The sequence below is a fragment of the Nilaparvata lugens genome, chromosome 6, assembly GCF_014356525.2.
Source record: "Nilaparvata lugens isolate BPH chromosome 6, ASM1435652v1, whole genome shotgun sequence".
Classification (NCBI taxonomy): domain Eukaryota; kingdom Metazoa; phylum Arthropoda; class Insecta; order Hemiptera; family Delphacidae; genus Nilaparvata; species Nilaparvata lugens.
Genome location: NC_052509.1, coordinates 3,127,434 through 3,145,245, shown reverse-complemented (window position 1 = coordinate 3,145,245; position 17,812 = coordinate 3,127,434). Strand labels below are relative to the sequence as shown.

General features: G+C 33.7%; 1 protein-coding gene across 1 annotated transcript in view; it reads left to right on the top strand.

Annotated features, from left to right (window-relative positions):
• Nucleotides 1–17,192, top strand: part of LOC111053745 (probable 3',5'-cyclic phosphodiesterase pde-5) — a 99,147-nt gene extending 81,955 nt beyond the window's left edge. Inside the window, exons 7-11 of the mRNA XM_039431331.1 lie at nt 2,821–3,074; nt 10,801–11,023; nt 12,736–12,847; nt 13,992–14,072; nt 14,999–17,192. Of these exons, the coding sequence (XP_039287265.1) occupies nt 2,821–3,074; nt 10,801–11,023; nt 12,736–12,847; nt 13,992–14,072; nt 14,999–15,148 (820 nt within the window). The 3' untranslated portion in view covers nt 15,149–17,192. The remainder of the gene's footprint in view (nt 1–2,820; nt 3,075–10,800; nt 11,024–12,735; nt 12,848–13,991; nt 14,073–14,998) is intronic.
• The last annotated feature ends 620 nt before the right edge of the window (nt 17,193–17,812 follow it).

Sequence of the window (17,812 nt, the reverse complement as noted above, 5' to 3'; positions counted from 1 at the left end):
GAACTCTTTAAGCTAACCATATGCAGGCATCAATTTACATATTATTGTAGCTACATTATAAATAAAATTTCAAACGATTTCATAGATAAACAAATGACACGTAATTAAAGCAAAAGCATAGATTATTGGATTGAGCAAAACATATTCTTTAAACTAGTTGTATAAATTATAATATTGTATCCAAAAAGCATTGTTACTAAAACATTGAGCCATGCTTTTTCTATTTTCACGTTCTTGAACCAGGTATTGTAAATGTTCCCACATCATCTTACAGGATTTTTTTTATTGTATTATTTTATATATTCTGTTTGTGAAAGATTCACTCCATGATGGCCTCAAGACGTCACAGTGGTTAATTGGATACTACTTTGTCATATAGTATGTACTATTCTTAAGTTTTTATTTTTTTCTGAGCCTTTGAGACTTTTGTATATTGGTGTAATACTTTCTTTAGCTCTATTTAATTTAATTTTGATATCTCTTCTTACTTGATTAGAATTGAAGCAGAATAAGTTAACCGCACCTCACTGCCAACACACAAGGACTCTTATGTTGGCAGTGCCCAATATTACATTGATTACATTGATAATTATTGTTGTGCAAGTTACAATCAATGTCTATTTGTAGGTAATTGTATATTGCATACTTTAGTGATTGTATTGTACAAGTATTTGTATGTGATTTTTAGCAATAAATTCAATTCAATTCGTGAGTACCCTACTGTTGGTATTATAGTGATTACTTTATTCTCTTTTTGAAATTAATAAAGTTTAATAATAATAATAAATAAATAAATGTTTATTTCCCAAAAAAAAATTTAAACTACAACATCAATTACAATAATATTGGATAAATTACATCATTACATACAATAGTTAGTAACAAAAGATTCTTATAATGTGTTCTCTACTTGTTTAGTTTTTTCTGTGTGGAAATTGACCTACTCCACTATGGGGTACCATGTTCTAGAGTAGGTTTTGTTAGTTTTTTGTATGTATTATCAATCAGTTAGTGTTTAGTAAGTCATTAGGTGGTTAGTTGTTATTTGAAATAATGTTTTCTATGTTCTGTCTTCCTTTGCTCATCAACCAATTGTGTACTATTGCTTTGAACTTTCTAGGAAGATTAATCTGTTTAAAGTTTGCAGGAAGTAGATTATATAATTTTGGTGCTAAATGATTGAAATGTCTCTGGTATAGTGCCTTCCTTGCAACACTGGTGATGAGAAGATTCCTGTATCTGGTGTTGTGGTTGTGGTTTCTAGTTTGAAATGTTGTTGGGTTCTTGTGTAATCTGCATAGTATCTCCTTGGAGTAAAGCTGTCTTGCATCCATCACGTCAAACTCATTGAATAGCTGGTCTGATGAATAGCGTGGAGGCTTCTGGTTGATGACCCTCATGATCAGCTTCTAAAGTTAAAGTAGCCTTCTATAAATTATATTGACAACAGCTTTTGAAGGTTGTGAACTTTGGGAGAAAATAATAATCTGATTTTTGTTAGAATTTATTTTTAAGTGAACATATAGATAAGTATAGTTATTTGTGCAACTAGTGCGCAAAGTGACAGTTTGCTGCACCGAAAGAAACGTTTACGCCCGAGGCGTAGGCGAGGGCGGAATGGTTTATTTCACATTAAGTTTTTCCTACAGTTACCATTGAATATGAAAAGTGGGTAATTATGGGTAAAATTGCCTGAAATGCATCAAATGTTTTTCTGTGTAATTTTATTATTGATGAAAACCTTAATCCTAAAATCCTAAAGTCCTCGTTGTCGTTGGTTATAATATGAGGATGTAAGAACCAAAGGGATGTAAGTGATCCAAACCAAGTTTTGAGAAAAAAGCCTGTAAAGTTGAAGCCTAATATAAAATTCCATAATAATGAGAAAAATTAAGTAAAATTAGGTAGATAATTACAAACTTTTCCTCTATTTCTTACAGTAATTAATATTTGTTTGGCAATTTTTTTGTTTTTATAATAATGATTTAAAAAAAAACTTACATGCACTTACATCTTTTTTCTTCCAAGTTGTAACTTACACCCCTTTGGCTTTGAAAGACAAGACTATTATGGGTTGGTTATAAAAAATCTTAATTAGAATAAAAAAACTGTAATTATGTCAAAAAAGATGAAAAATTGAAAACGAAATACAAATACTAGAGATTAAACTTCAATTAAGTCAAAAAATATTAAAAAAACGTAAAAAGTCAACTTGAAGCAACAATAATATCAGCTGAACGTGGGTTTGCTTGGAACCAAAGAGATGTAAGCATGCTTGCATCCTTCTTCCACTCAGCTGATGGGCCATTTCTGTGAGTAGTATTTTTTTTCTCCACCAGAATGCAGCATCTGTTACTTAGTTCACTTAAATCCTTTTGCCACCAAATAAATATATGTTTCATCTTCACATTTTGCTATTTAACTCATATTATTAGAAAATGTCACTTACATCCCTCTGGTTCTAAGTGCCTCATATATAATGTAATAATTAGCGCGTTGTGCTTGGTTGCACCTCTGCTCACTATAGCAGCCACAGCAGTCACTGTTACCAATTTCATTTTGATTTTGCTGCACTGTTGCTCCATATAACCTACTAAGTATTTTGCGTTGCCATGTTGCAAATCTGGAGTGCAGAAAAATTTTTCCCGCACTAGAGCGGAAAAGTGATTCTTTGCGTTCTGTAATCAGTGCAGCAATGGCCACTTTTCAACGTAACTGTAGGAAAAATAATAATCTGATTTTTGTTAGAATTTATTTTTAAGTGAACATATAGATAAGTAAAATAATAATATACTTACGTAGTTTTGTGTTTATTTGCAGGTACCACTTCAGTGTGTTCAAGTCGGATGACGATGACAAAGCGTTGAATGCGATCTACATGTTCAAAGACCTGTTTGGCTTGAGTCGGTTTAACGAGGACAGCCTGATACGATTCACACTGACAGTGCGCAAGAACTACCGCCGGGTGCCCTACCACAACTGGACTCACGGCTTCTCGGTGGCCAACTCCATGTATGCCATCATCAAGCACACCAAAGGCCTGTTTAATGCTAATGAGGTAAGTAGATCAATACGCAATAGCAAACAATATTCAATCATTTCCAATATACTGTACGTGTAGTAAATCATTGTTATACAGAGTTGATTGATTGATTAATTGCCTTTATTAGGGCGGAGTTAGGACTCCTGGTCCTCTATCTCTGCCACACAACCCTAAAACAACCTCTGCCACAACCTTAAATGGTGAGAATTATGGAAGTAACAGCTTGATTAGAAATCTGACAGGATAATGATGTTATGTAATGAAAATTAATTGAATTGAATTATTCTAAATTAAAAAAAAACAGATCAAACTTTGTTGATGCCCAGTTTTTTCAATGTATTTCGTTATTCATTCAAAAAGTGTTGTTTTAAGTTTCAATACTTTACCAATAATTTTTTTGAAAACTAAAACTTTAATCAGCCGACATTTTGGATACAAGTTGGCCTATCATTATAACATTTTTATTGATGCCATCTTTCTTAATTTAAAAAGGCCTTTAAAATGGTGTAACTTACCACATAATGGGTGTTTACATTTGAAATATTCTAGTTACAAACTCTAAGTCACCCCCTTATGAGGGGTTGAAATTCAGTCGTAGGTCAAAAGGTTGAGTATTCGACCAATAGCTCATCGTGACAGTATCACATCTAAAACAGTCTCCAACTTATTGAAGGGTTCCCATACATATGACTGGATCTGTATATAGTATAATAACTATGCAATTGGAAACAATAGATGATGAATATAATATAATAGATTGTACATTTCAAAATAAATTGATGTTTTAACAAACTTGGGTTTTTGTACCATTACCCTCCAGGGAAAGATTAGTACTCCCAGTCCTCCTTTGGTTCTTGAATGATAGAGATTCTTAGTTTTGTATTATTTGTGAAGATTCATTCCCTTAGTGAGGCATACTCTTTAAAAGGACATTAACATTCGAAACATGTTGTGAGAAATAAAATAAAGTTGAAAACAGGTTACTCTGATTTTTAATAATTGTTATGTGAATTTGTGAAGAGTATGATCTTTCTTAGAATTCAAGACTTGTTTTCCAATGAATCTCCGCTATGGAAATAGAATACCATTGGATCTTATGAGAGTGTTCACACATTGGTGTACGGTAAACTAGCCCACGTTGGGACAATTCAAGTTGTGGGAAATTAGTGATTGTTAAGTTGGCAATAACGGCTTTGCTTTATCAGCTGTTTATAGTCTTAATTATTATAGACTTAATCATTTCTGCTGTAGCACCAGTCGTTATTAAGGCCGGTTACAGAGCTTGACCGACCGTCAGTGCGTACGTCAGTGGCGCTTGTCTTTTCCATAGATATTCCATGTATCCGTACAGAGCAGGACTGACGGCACGCACGCGCACGGTTTGGACCATGCGTTTTATACAGCGTACGAATACCATCGGTCGAGCTCGTGCGCATCCGTTCCATCGGTCGACTGACGCGCTATTGAAACAAATAGAATCTTTCAGAGCTTTACTGATCAGTAGCCCGATCGCAACATAACCAATGTGCTGACACCTCTGCCCGACAATCAGCTGATATTGAATTGAATAGCATAATGAATGAATTCAATTAATAGTGTCATATTTGAATTCAGAGTTTTTCTATACATTTCTTCAATCATTTCTAAATTTTTTATTGATAAAATCATATATTATTAATATTATCTACATTTATTTGATCCGTAGCTTAAAGTGACTGTAAGTATTCCCAATGGTGATACAAGCTCATTCATTCTGAGGTAGTTGAAAAATGTATCTTCACCCCAAGCAATGATGTATATAATGGTACTAAATTCCCTTTGAAATGCTCTTTGGGCGACCATCGGGTGAACTTGATATCTACGTCTTTTAATCTTTCGTTTACGAAGATAATAAGCTGCAATTAAACAGTCTGTAAAGGCGTCCATTTTGTGAGTCAGAAAAACTGATGTATGGTCAGGATGGTGCATACGCACTGACGGTCGGTCGAGCTCTGAATGTGTGAAACTGATTCATCGATGCGAACGGTCAGGATGGTACATACGCACTGACGGTCGGTCGAGCTCTGTAACCGGCCTAAGAAAAAATTAAAAACTTGTTTTTTAACCTCAAAGTTTTTTTGAGAAGAGGAATTTTAATTATTACTCTAAAAAATTATCATTAAAGGTAAGTCTCACAGCTAATATGCATTTTGTATTATTTTATGAATATTTTGACACTTAGAACATTATTGTACTCTTATTTTTAATCCAGTTATTGTCTAAAACAAAGCCATGACCATCTGCCCACCTTGGGGCATTGCAATCATATAATGCTTGAATTAGAACGATGAGCATTGCTTCTGAATCTTTTTCACTTAATGTAGGCTACATATCAATGAAATGAATAATTATAAATAAATACTCATGATATATTATTAAAGCCTGTAATGTAGCTTCAAGGTAGATCCTATTTCAAACACACTTCGTCCACATGACTTTTAGTCATAGTTTTTACTAAAGAAAATTTCAAATAATGTATGTATACTATCAATAATTATAATAAATTAGTATAAATTAACAAAAATAATGAATTGCTTATTTCCAATTCAATATCCCAACCTGGACAAGGATTTCCCATCTTGGGCCGGTCTTAAGCCCAGGTTGGGACACTCCCAAAAAATAATTGTTTGCAATAAAAAAAATCAATTGACAATCAATGCAGTTGCCATCCTCAAGGATAAAAGTGTAAGCAAATATAAAAAATATGAAATAAAAAAAAAATTTGTGCAAGTTGTAGCTGTTTGAATTTTGGTGTCCCAACATGGGTTAGTTTACCCTAATGTTACCATGCAACATCACCATTCAAACTAGTCTGTATCCATCTACACGTTAGTGGACTGCAAATGTGTTAACACTATCCCATGTAAGAACCAATAATATTCCATGTCTACTTAGCAAAGCAACATTTCATTGGTGGTAGGGCTTGTGTTACGAATTGAATAATGTAATGTAGATAAGCAATAGGCTACAGTAGTACTTCTTTTGAATATCAATTGTTTTGAGGGACATCCGTGACCCTCAGGTTCCTCAAATCAGCTGGTTAAAATTAAGTTGATCTAATTAATGACAAGAGAAAAATTATAACTATACTTACATCATTTCCATGTGTAGCCTACATTTCATTTAGATATTCTATTTCTCAATTAATCAAATCTGAGGTCAATTTGACCCTCAAAACCTGAGAGGCATGTTTTCAAACTGAGGGTCATAAAATCCCCTCAAATTTTGGACTTTCTATTCACAAAGTAGGAGGTTATACCAAATTAAAACGATATCTTGAGTATAAAATATTTATTGAATTATTTAAAAAAATATGATAATACGTAATAATGATAGTAAGATAAGATAAGATAATTAGATAATGAATATTTTTTTTTGAAAAAAGAATGCAAAAACAATTATTACACATGATGCTTTATCATGAAACATTTGAGGCACATTTGCATTGCACATTTCCTACAATAAGAATATATTTTTGGTGTCTTTTTTTGTGCTAATGGGCGACCTCCTAAGGCAACATATTTCTTATAACACGGTTGACACCGCTTGCGCCTATTGGATTTTTGCAGATGATGCACAACTTCAATAGGGACATTATCCTCAGCAAGTTCATTCTCATTTATTTCAAACAAATGACTAATTTTATTATTTCCTCTTTAAAATCAGTAACATCAATGTCTTTTTTGTGACACTTTTTAACAAAGAATATGCATTGACAACAGCGGTTCCAAGTATCAGATCAAAAGCACGAACGCCGTAAAGCAGATGAATAAGCAGCCATCTGATCTGCTCTATCTATGTACGATTCTGCTTTATTATAAAAGATAACAATTTCAGGTTTTAGCACTGTTGCAGATCTCTTTTGGACCTCAACCATAACTGTCAGTGCTTCTGACAGTCATCATGTCTTGTAGAAAGCAAAAGGAGATCAGTGGCATTGTTCTTTTTCAAAGCCCTCCATTTCATGACAACAACATTTGAATCATTTTGCTGAGCAAATATTTCTCCTTTTTTCAATTTCTTTTGTATAACATCTTTAGGGTTGTCAGATCTTTTTGAATTTAATGTTCCAACTAAATGAGTGAGTCTATTGTTGAGTGCTTCTGCCAGCCCTACACTAGTATACCAATTATCAGTAATTAAGGTACGCCCAGAATCTAAGTACGACTCCATGAGATTCATTACAGTCTTGGCAGCAATATTTGTCTGCCTAACAGACTCTTTACCTGCATAAATACTATATTGGAGAGTATAAAAATCCTTACAACACAACTTATACACTTTAATACCATATTTATTCTTCTTTGATTTATTATATTGCCGAAAAATAATCCTGCCTCTAAATGGGACCATAGATTCATCAATGCAAATTACATCTTCAGGACAATACCATCTCCCAAAATTCTCAACACACATATCTATAAGATCTTGAATCTTGTAGAGCCTCCCACCTCTTGGATTCTCATTGTTTCCACAATGAAACATTGCAAGAATCAGCTCAAATCTAGTGGAGCTCATTACTTCAGGTAAAAAATTCTTATGAATGACTTTTTTACTCCAATATTGCCTGAGTTTAGGTTTTCTGTTCATCCCCATGAACATTATCACACCAAGAAATTTCCTCATTTCTTGTGATGTGATATTGACCCATTTTTTTATTCTAGAAATTTTTTTAAATTAGGGGCAGCAAGGCGAACATTGGCATAGCGGTTTGTCTCTACTACAAGAAAGTTAATCAAATTATCATCAATCATTAAACAAAAAAAATCATATGGATTTGCATCCAACATTGTATCAAATAGGTCAGGGTTAATACCTACAAAATCATCCTTAGAATTGAATAAAAAGTTATTGAGTACATTCCTATCTACATTGTCAGTCCAAGTTTTATTTGATGGAAACTCCATACTCCTAACTGGCACATCCTCGGGTGTTGAAGCTGCATCAACTGACATACTAGTATCTATTATTTCAATTTCGTTCTCTGGTATTAGTGTAGGATCACATAGCTCAGGGTCATTCAAACAGCCAGGGATCTGTGAAACTGGAGCAAGTATTTGAATGCCATTTGAACAGCCAGGGATTGGTGAAGCTGGAGCAAGTATTTGAATGTCATTTGAACAGCTAGGGATTGGTGATGCTGGAGCAAATATTTGAAATTCATCTGACCAGCCAGAGATCTGTGAAGCTGGAGCAAGTATTTGAATGTCATTTGAACAGCCTGGGATTGGTGATGTTGAAGGACAACTTACATTTGTTTTTTGTAAATCACCATAATTTCTTGTGATGCCTGTCTCATCAGTCTCAGACTCACTGGAGGAACTGGGCTCATAAGCTGGGTCAGCATCAGAATCGTATCCTGGAAGACTTTCACAGTCTAAATCTCAATTCAATTCAATTCAAAATTCTTTATTCTTTAAAAAGCACTATACAATAATATTTCTATTTTTTCCCGGTAGAAACCACTGCTGTGTCGTCCGCAAATAAGAAAAGTTTACTATTAATGTTCAACTGAGGAAGATTGTTAATGTAGATAAGGAAAAGAATTGGTCCAAGAGTACTCCCCTGCACAACACCATAATTTACTTTCTCCAACTCACTCCTGACATCGTTGATTTGAACATATTGTTCTCTGTCGAGCAGGTAGCTCTTGAACCACTTCAAAGCAGTTTGTTCAATACCCAACATGTCTAGTTTTATGACTAATTTTTCCCTGTCAACTGAGTCAAAGGCTTTTGCTGAGTCTAGATAAGTTATTATTAATTTATTTTTCTCCTTTGTGTTATCTGCAATATGTTTTGATAAATCAAAGAACACATCAGATGATTTTTTTGATTTGGAAACCATATTGAGAGGTAGTTAGAATATTGTATTGACTCAAATACTGTATTAGCTGTATCTTAACACATTTTTCCAGAATTTTTGAAGTTAAGGGGAGTTATCATAAATCTAGAAATGTGTTACAAACGTGTTCATTTATGTAAGATTTGAAGTACATCCTTATTAAAATCATTTTTTTCAATTTGTTTTCTAAGACAAAACAAAGATTATAAATTTGTAAGAGAAATAGTACAAGGTCCTCTTAGTTTTTCTCTCCCGACCTGTATTTTTTTGTAATAAAATGAATAAGGAAAAACATGTATAATACGAGTAACTCATTTGAAGTTAAGACTTTCTGTTCCAAAGTACGGTAAATATGTGACCCATTTAATTCCAAATTAATTTTTAATGATTATTTTTTCCAATCAGTTAATTTGGGATAGGGTTGAATAAACATCTTTGATGAAGCTCCTCCTCATGAGTGAAATGCATTCCATATTTCTCGACCAAAAAAGAGAGTGTAGGGTATTGAAATATTTCATTTGAAATAAAGCCTCTGTTGTAGATCAGCAAGGACACAGCAATTATGTTGGATGAGGAAATGTTGATTGAATGATTGATGTCGATTGTTGATTGCATTTGTCTGTGTTGAAGATCATACAGGACATAACAATTATGTTGATATTGAATGAGGAAATGGTGTTTCAATTATTGTACTTCATTTATAAAAGTGTCTTTGTGTTGAAAAGCAGCAATTAAGTAGATGTTGAATGAGGAAATTTTGATTTGATTCAATTATTGTAGTTGACCGAACGAAGTGAGGTCTAAGATTCAAGTCGACGGTTTGGCATTTCTCCTAATGTTTGAATGTTTTTATGTTGCGCATTTACGGCGGAACGCGGTAATAGATTTTCATGAAATTTGACAGGTATGTTCCTTTTTAAATTGCGCGCCGACGTATATACAAGGTTTTTGAAAATTTTGCATTTCAAGGATAATATAAAAGGAAAAAGAGCCTCCTTCATACGCCAATATTACCGTAAAAATCAGTCTATAGAATTATTCATCATAAATCAGCTGTCTAGTGGACTATAATACTACCCGTTCAAAAACATCGATCATCTTGAAAATGTATCTTTCCATCAACGTTAGTAGACAGTTGACTATAATACTACCCGTTCAAAAACATCGAACATCTTGAAAATGTATCTTTCCATCAACGTTAGTAGACAGTTGACTATTTATAATACTACCCGTTCAAAAACATCGAACATCTTGAAAATGTATCTTTCCATCAACGTTGTAGACAGTTGCAGCCAAAGACCTTGAAGATGCATAGACTCACATGCAGCACTAGTGTCGTACTTGGAATTGAAATCCGCCATTGAGGGGGCCTTTGTGATCTATAGTATTACAAATATATATAGATATAATATCTCGTGCTAAAATACCCCAATGGCGGCATATCCCAATCATTGGGAAGGCATAGGCATTGTGGGTCTATATCTCTTTAAGGTCTTTGGTTGCAGCCAGACCTGATAACAGCGCTCACACTCACACTCCGGGACGACACGTCACGGTACGATAGGACAGAAAACTCTATATTTATTTAGGATTTTTTCTAGACATTTTAAATTGTTAAATTATCTATTAATTTTTGAGAAAACATAATAACAGGTCAATGTAACTCACTGAGCGCAAGGTCTACTGTTCACAGAACTACTAGTTTATTAAGACGAGTGTCTTTGTTTGTTTTGAAACGCAGTTAGAACACAGCAATTTCAAATTTATGAATAAGAGGAAATCTTTATTCAAAGATCGTATTAGATTGATAATAGTGCATTTTTTGTGTTAAAAAGCAGCAATAGGAGGCAACAATTCTGTAGATTTTGTATGAGGGAATGTTGATTGGTTTGGAATGTTGATTGCTTTGGTTTGTGTTGAAGAGCAGCAAGGACACAACATCTTTGGCGGCCTGTCGAGTGCCGAGTACAAGCAGGTATTGGGCTGCCTCAAGCACTGCATCTTGGCCACAGATCTGGCTCGCTTCTTCTCCTTCAAGGCACGCTTGCAACGGCTGGTTGACGACGGACATTTCTCGTGGGTCAACTCGGAGCACAGGTGAGCTAGTTGCCAATGCTTGGAGGCGTTGCACGAAATTGTATCAGTTATTGGGAAAATATGTATAGAACGTTAGGCCCGTATGCACCATCTCAGTTCAAACGGAGATAGATCAGCTGTTCGCTATATATTCAACCTCGAATGGAACACATTATAATGAATGCGACTCCACCTACTATTCATTTGGAAAAAATCTGGTGTGGTACACTCACACAACTTTCCTTGCTCATATTCGAAACTACGATCAGACTTTTGTATATGTGTATATATAATTGTTTTCAGAGTACTTTTTCCTTTGTGTAAATTGTGAAATTCAATGATTTTTTTAGTCGTCATTTTTCTAAAGTCGTCAAAACAGCTGTTCTACAGATGAAATATCTCGACTATGTGTTCTTTTTATGAACTGCTCTACCTACCTACCTCATGCACGAGAAGGAGGTTACAAAGTCCATTTCTCAAGGATGGGGTGGACCCCCCATTAGTTTCCCAGAAAGGAGACTCATGCCATTTAATAGAGCTGATAAATAACTATACAGAGTATGAATTTGAAAAAAATCGGTCAAGTTATTTCGAGAAAACCGTGAAAAACCTGGTTTTTGGTCATTATCCGCCATTTTTCTCAAGAATATTACGGAGCTCATGGAATTTTCCCAGAAATGAGACTCATGCCAGTTGATAGGGCTTAAAAATAGCTATCCATGGTATAAATTTGAAGAAAATCGTTGGAGCCGTTTTCGAGAAAACCGTGAAAAACATGGTTTTTTAGTCATTTTCCGCCATTTTTCTCAAGAATATTACGGAGCTCCTGAAATTTTCCCAGAAATGAGACTTATGCTAGTTGATAGGGCTTATAAATAGCTATCCATGATATAAATTTGAAGAAAATCGTTAGAGCCATTTTCGAGAAAAACATGAAAAACATGGTTTTTTAGTAATTATCCGCCATCTTGAATTGAATTTTATTGAATTTCTTATTGTCGGGTCCTCATGGTATAGGGACCTTAAGTTTAAAATTTCAAGTCGATCGGTTAATTAGGAATGGAGTTATCGTGTTCACAGACATACACACACACACACAGACCAATACCCAAAAATCATGTTTTTGGACTCAGGGGACCTTGAAACCTATAGAAAACTTGAAATTGGGGTACCTTAATTTTTTTTGGAAAGCAATACTTTCCTTACTTATAGTAGTAGGGCAAGGAAAGTAAAATACCTGATCCTACTATTCCTGTTAATAATATAATTCGGTTTTCCATTAGGAAAAACAATAATTGAAAATCCCTCATCAATAAGTTATTCAAAGATTTAGTCACACATAGATCTGGAAACTCTCTAATCTTGTTGATAGCCAGGTGAAAATGAGAATATTTTTCAGAATACTTGTTATTATCGCAATCATCACCAAAGAACTTTCTCAAGAGACTAATATTATTGAAAAAATCACACTTGAGTAATGGAGTTGAATTCAAGCTATTTGATTAGAAAAGAAAACAAATAGCGCTACAGATACGCTATGTAATATATTTTAGTGCATGAATCTTTCAATAAAAATATCAAAATGGTTTGTATTGAGAGAGAAAATACGACTGATTGTATGTTGTATAATATTTTCTCTACTTCATCATATGTACTATATTTTATAATGTACTTTAATGTACAGCATAGTTGTATAGAGGCGTATCACTCAATCATTCTATTATCCCTCACAGGTCACTAATACAAGCGATAGCAATGACTGCCAGTGATCTCTCAGCGTCTGCAAAGCCGTGGACTGATCAAGTGAAGACAGCCCAAGTCATTTTCCAGGAGTTCTATGAACAGGTACATCATAAACTCTAAACCGACTCAATTTAATTCAAATTTCGTATTCAAAATTTCAAAACATCTAGAGAAAGAGAAGGCGTAATTCTTTTTTCTGTTAAAATACAAACATTTGATTGATTCAAATACATTTTTCAAATTTTGAGTGCTTTAAGTTTCAGTAATTACAGTAGGCCTACCAACCAACTCAACTAATCATAATTTTAGTGGATAATAATCAGTATTTTTCGCCACACTGCACAGAAAGCAGCTGTTTTCCAGTCCCTACGTAGATCTGAAAGACCTTGTTTGCAGACGACTCTCGTCTGACGTCAGAAAAGGGTTTCTTTTCCGGTCTAGGCCAGAAAGTGGTCACTTTCCAGCCGCTCATGGAAGTCCGTAGTTAATAAGTCATCCGCTAGATCGGGCGAGTGTCCACTTTCTTCATCAGCTGAAGTTGCCATGATTTCAGTTCGAGTTTCCAATCAAACTAATTCAGCATTCGCTTCGCAACCATTTTTATTCAATTATTTATTGTTGATTAGCGCATTCCGAATTTTCAAAAATGCTTGAAGATGACGACGCCCGTGAAATTTCAAAAGAATCTGAAATCCTGACTGCAAATCTTCTACCACTAAAATCAAGAGATAGGTACGATAGCTTAACGAGTGTTCTTTATTTATTTTGTCAGCAATACCTGTAGTGTGGCGAAAAATATCGTTCGCACCACGGGCAAAAATGTTTTTCCAGCTCTCAATCTTTTCTAGTCCTCGGCCTACGGCCTCGGACTTGAAAACCGATTTCGAGCTGGAAAAATCTCATTTTCTGCTCTAGGTGCGAAATATACTATTTCAGAGTAGTTCCATACTTCAGATTCAGTTGTATTTTTCAGACTTGAAATATCTGATAATATTTACATGTTATGGATCATTTAGTATAAGGTTACTGAAGCCTGTGGAATACACTTATTATTTCACAATCGATTGAAAAACTTTATGATTTAAAAAATTATTTCTGCCACATCTTCATCTAGGTTACATTACCTATATGTCAATAGCTATGAACACTAATAGAATATTAATATCAATTAAGCTGCAGTCTCATAACATAGTCATATCAATAAAGCTATGTTTTAATCTAATTTCTTATATTTTCAATTTTGCAGGGAGATGCAGAAAGAGAAGCCGGTATTACGCCTATGCCAATGATGGACCGAACCAAACCTGAGTTGCAAGCTAGTTCACAGGTAAACTGGTTTATGATTTCTGGTTGGAACAAATTATTTACTACATTCTTTATCATTCATTTGTTCATCTTAACGATATTACAATATTCATGCCATTCTAAAGTATATCTCTCATCTTCTTTCATACTCTAAGCAAGCATAATAATATGAAATGTACCGCTTTCAACTAAATTTCCAAATAGTATTCCTGAATTTTTTGTGTTATATTAGCCCAATAAATACTATTATATTGATTCATTTCATGATTACATGATGCTATCGATGAATAAACAAATAAATTAATAATAGCATAAGTTGATTTAATTTTATCAATTTAAAACTGCATTTCCTACAAGATAACGTTTAAAATTAATATCCTGATTTTTTAGTTGAATTTCAATTCAATTCTGGTTGAATTTGTATTGAATATTTGAGTAGTTTGATTTTTTCTTCTGTATAATAATAAACGATTGAAGTTTTCAATTTAAATTCATCCCAATCATGGAGAGATTCCACAGTAATTTCAAGATGGTGAAAGAAATAAGGAAGTAGCCTACTTTTTTCTAAACCTAATTGAGTTTACTTATGGTAGCTTACATAGTATAGTTGGTTTATGAGTAGCTATAGCTAATTATTAATTCCTGTACTTTTTTCTAAACCTAATTGAGTTTACTTATGGTAGCTTAAATAGTATAGTTGGTTTATGAGTAGCCATAGCTAATTATTAATTCCAGAGTCACCAAAAACACCGATTTTTAATAAAAATCCACATATATTTTTGTCTTGACTAAAGTCATATTTATGATGTGAACTGTGTGGCCACGAAACTATTGTCTTGTACCAAAAATAGCCTACATGTCAAGTCGACATAATGTGTGTGTTTTTATTTACCGTATCGAAATCGAAATATATGTTCTTAATGAAAGGTATTTCTTATTTTGTTACAGGTTGGATTCCTGACCAGTATCTGTATACCTTGCTACAGTCTGTTGCACAAACTTGTGCCAGAAACGAAGCCTCTGCTGGACCAATGTAGCGCCAACCTCGAGCAATGGGAACAAATAGAAACGCAGAAAAAAGGTGGCGTAGTCACTTAATAGCCTCATCGAACTCATTTAAAGGTTTCAACTGTCGAAAACCACCGATCAACAACAAATATTTTCTATCTACTATGTTCGAAGAATTTTTCGTTGTTGTAATTGATTTTCGATTCAGAAGAATTGATACTACGGCGGAAACTTCAACCCAAGAATGGTAGATAACGTTTTTATCTACTTACTTCTCGATGTTGTAATAGGTAAAGTGAGATTCACTCCTATCCTGTAAGCATTCCCTATTTATGACATTGATGTTTCCCATTCAACCAATGTTGGCAGTTTTGAGTGAATCTCAAAACTGTTATTATAACCTATAAAACTCGTTTATAAGTAGCCTATTTTCATTGTTGAGAATGGAGGATGCGGAGAAACCTACAGTGTTCCCTTGATGTTCAATATTTTTGAAAAAGTTCATGTTACCCAGCTGAGATGGTTGGTTATTTTGTAATTAACTTTCTCTATAGGTAGGGATACTCCCATTTTTACTTGTTACCATTCTATTGAAATTGGAAGTTACCCTCTGTTCTATGGTAAGTTACACGGTATATTATAGAACGTTTTTTTCAGTTAACCCTGAAGGATATAGAAATACTCTCATTTTTAATACTTGTCACCATTGTATTGCAAATTGAAGTTACCCTTAAATATGGTACTTTATTATAGGAGGTTCTTTTCTGTTGATCCTGGAGGAAAGAAATAATCTCATTTCTTTTTCAATAGCATACTTGTTTCCTTTGTTGAAATTAGAAGTTACTCTGTCCATTGATTACTTTACATTATTATATAGGTTGATAATTGAATTTTGAGAAAAAATATGAAATTGCAATTAGTCACCCAGAAGTCTCCAGGGTAGCCTATTCGACAGTAGGCTATATTAATTAGGATCGTACGATAGAATGAATTTTCTTGGTAACCTTTCTTGCTGATGAGAAATAACTATATTAAAGTATATGCTATCATAATCCTGTTCATGAGAAAATGTAAAATCTGCTATTTTTCAACTACAAGGATTTGACTTTTTAAATTTTATCAGTCAAGAGAGTTTATTTTCAACAAGAAATTGTCAAAAATCTACTCATTTGAAAATACCGTACAGGTTTTTATTGTTAATAATGTTCCGAATAATTTTATGAATTCAATCAAATTATGTTACCGTACATAGTAATTATTTCCATAGATTAAATCGAATTATACTACCGTACATAGTAATTCACATGTTACCTTACAGTGTAGTAATCTTCAACTTCCACAGTAAAGGATTAGACTTTGGCCTGTTTCAGTTATTTTGAATAGCCTACATTTAGTTATAGATGAGTTGCAGTATTCAATTTGCATAACTTTATTTACCTCATTGAACAATTTATTGTTAAATGTCTTTCAGTATTAAACTTTTGTGATGGAAAATTATGATTTTCCTCAATAAATTATTAATGGAATCTCTTACACATGTTGATGTTGTATATGGTGCCTTCTTAGTACTATTGTATGTAGGCCTAGATCTGAATCGTTGTGAAATGTATTTAGTAGAGAACCTTTGAGTGTATGTATATTATGACTGTAAATAGTATTTATTCACCTCAACCACCCAGTCCGTTTCAAATAATATTGAGGTCTTATCACCAAAGTTATCTCTCCTATTCATCCCAGTCAATTTGGTTTCTTATGTTTCATTATTTGCATTCTAATATTGTTTTGCAGTCATCACACAATGAAATTGAACCAGAAGACTAATGTTTTTTGGTGAATTAATTATCATGATGAAAATGAGTGGAAAATAAATCAAGAAGAGAAGTAGAGTCACGTGTGATGTGAGCTGGAATCAGTGAGTTCATTTACGTCTATTTTTCGTTTTCACTTGAGTCGTAGTAGTTGAACTGTTTTACTAATATTATATTATTTTTTACATTTATTTTGATGTATTATCAGCTTTCAGTTCGATATCGTGAAGTAAGTTGGGCTTTAGGATAAAATGTAATGGTTTGAAGTGTTGAACATTGAACATTAGTATGATTTGACATTACATCTATTATTGACCGAGCGAAGTGAGGTCTAAGATTCAAGTCGACGGTTTGGCATTTCTCTTAATGTTTATATGTTGCGCATTTACGGCGAAACGCGGTAATCAATTTTCATGAAATTTGACAGGTATGTTCCTTTTTTAATTGCGCGTCGACGTATATACAAGGTTTTTGAAAATTTTGCATTTCAAGGATAATATAAAAGGAAAAAGGAGCCTCCTTCATACGCCAATATTAGAGTAAAAATCAGACTATAGAATTATTCATCATAAATCAGCTGTCAAGTGATTACACAGATGTGTGGCGAAGCCAGTCTATAATATAAGCTGTATAAGGTCTATAGTTTCCAAAAACCTTAAAGAGATATAGACCCACAATGCCTATGCCTTCCCAATGATAGCTCTTGCTTGAAATTGAAGGCCGCCAATGGGGTATTTTAGCACGAGATATTATATATTATTTATTTGTAATACTATAGATCACAAAGGCATTGGTGGCATTGGTATGTAATAATCTTATGGGTTGCCCCCTCAATGGCGGATTTCAATTCCAAGTACGACACTAGCGCTGCATGTGAGTCTATGCATCTTTAAGGTCTTTGATAGTTTCAATCAGGTACTTGTGGATGAGAATACTGCGTGAAGTC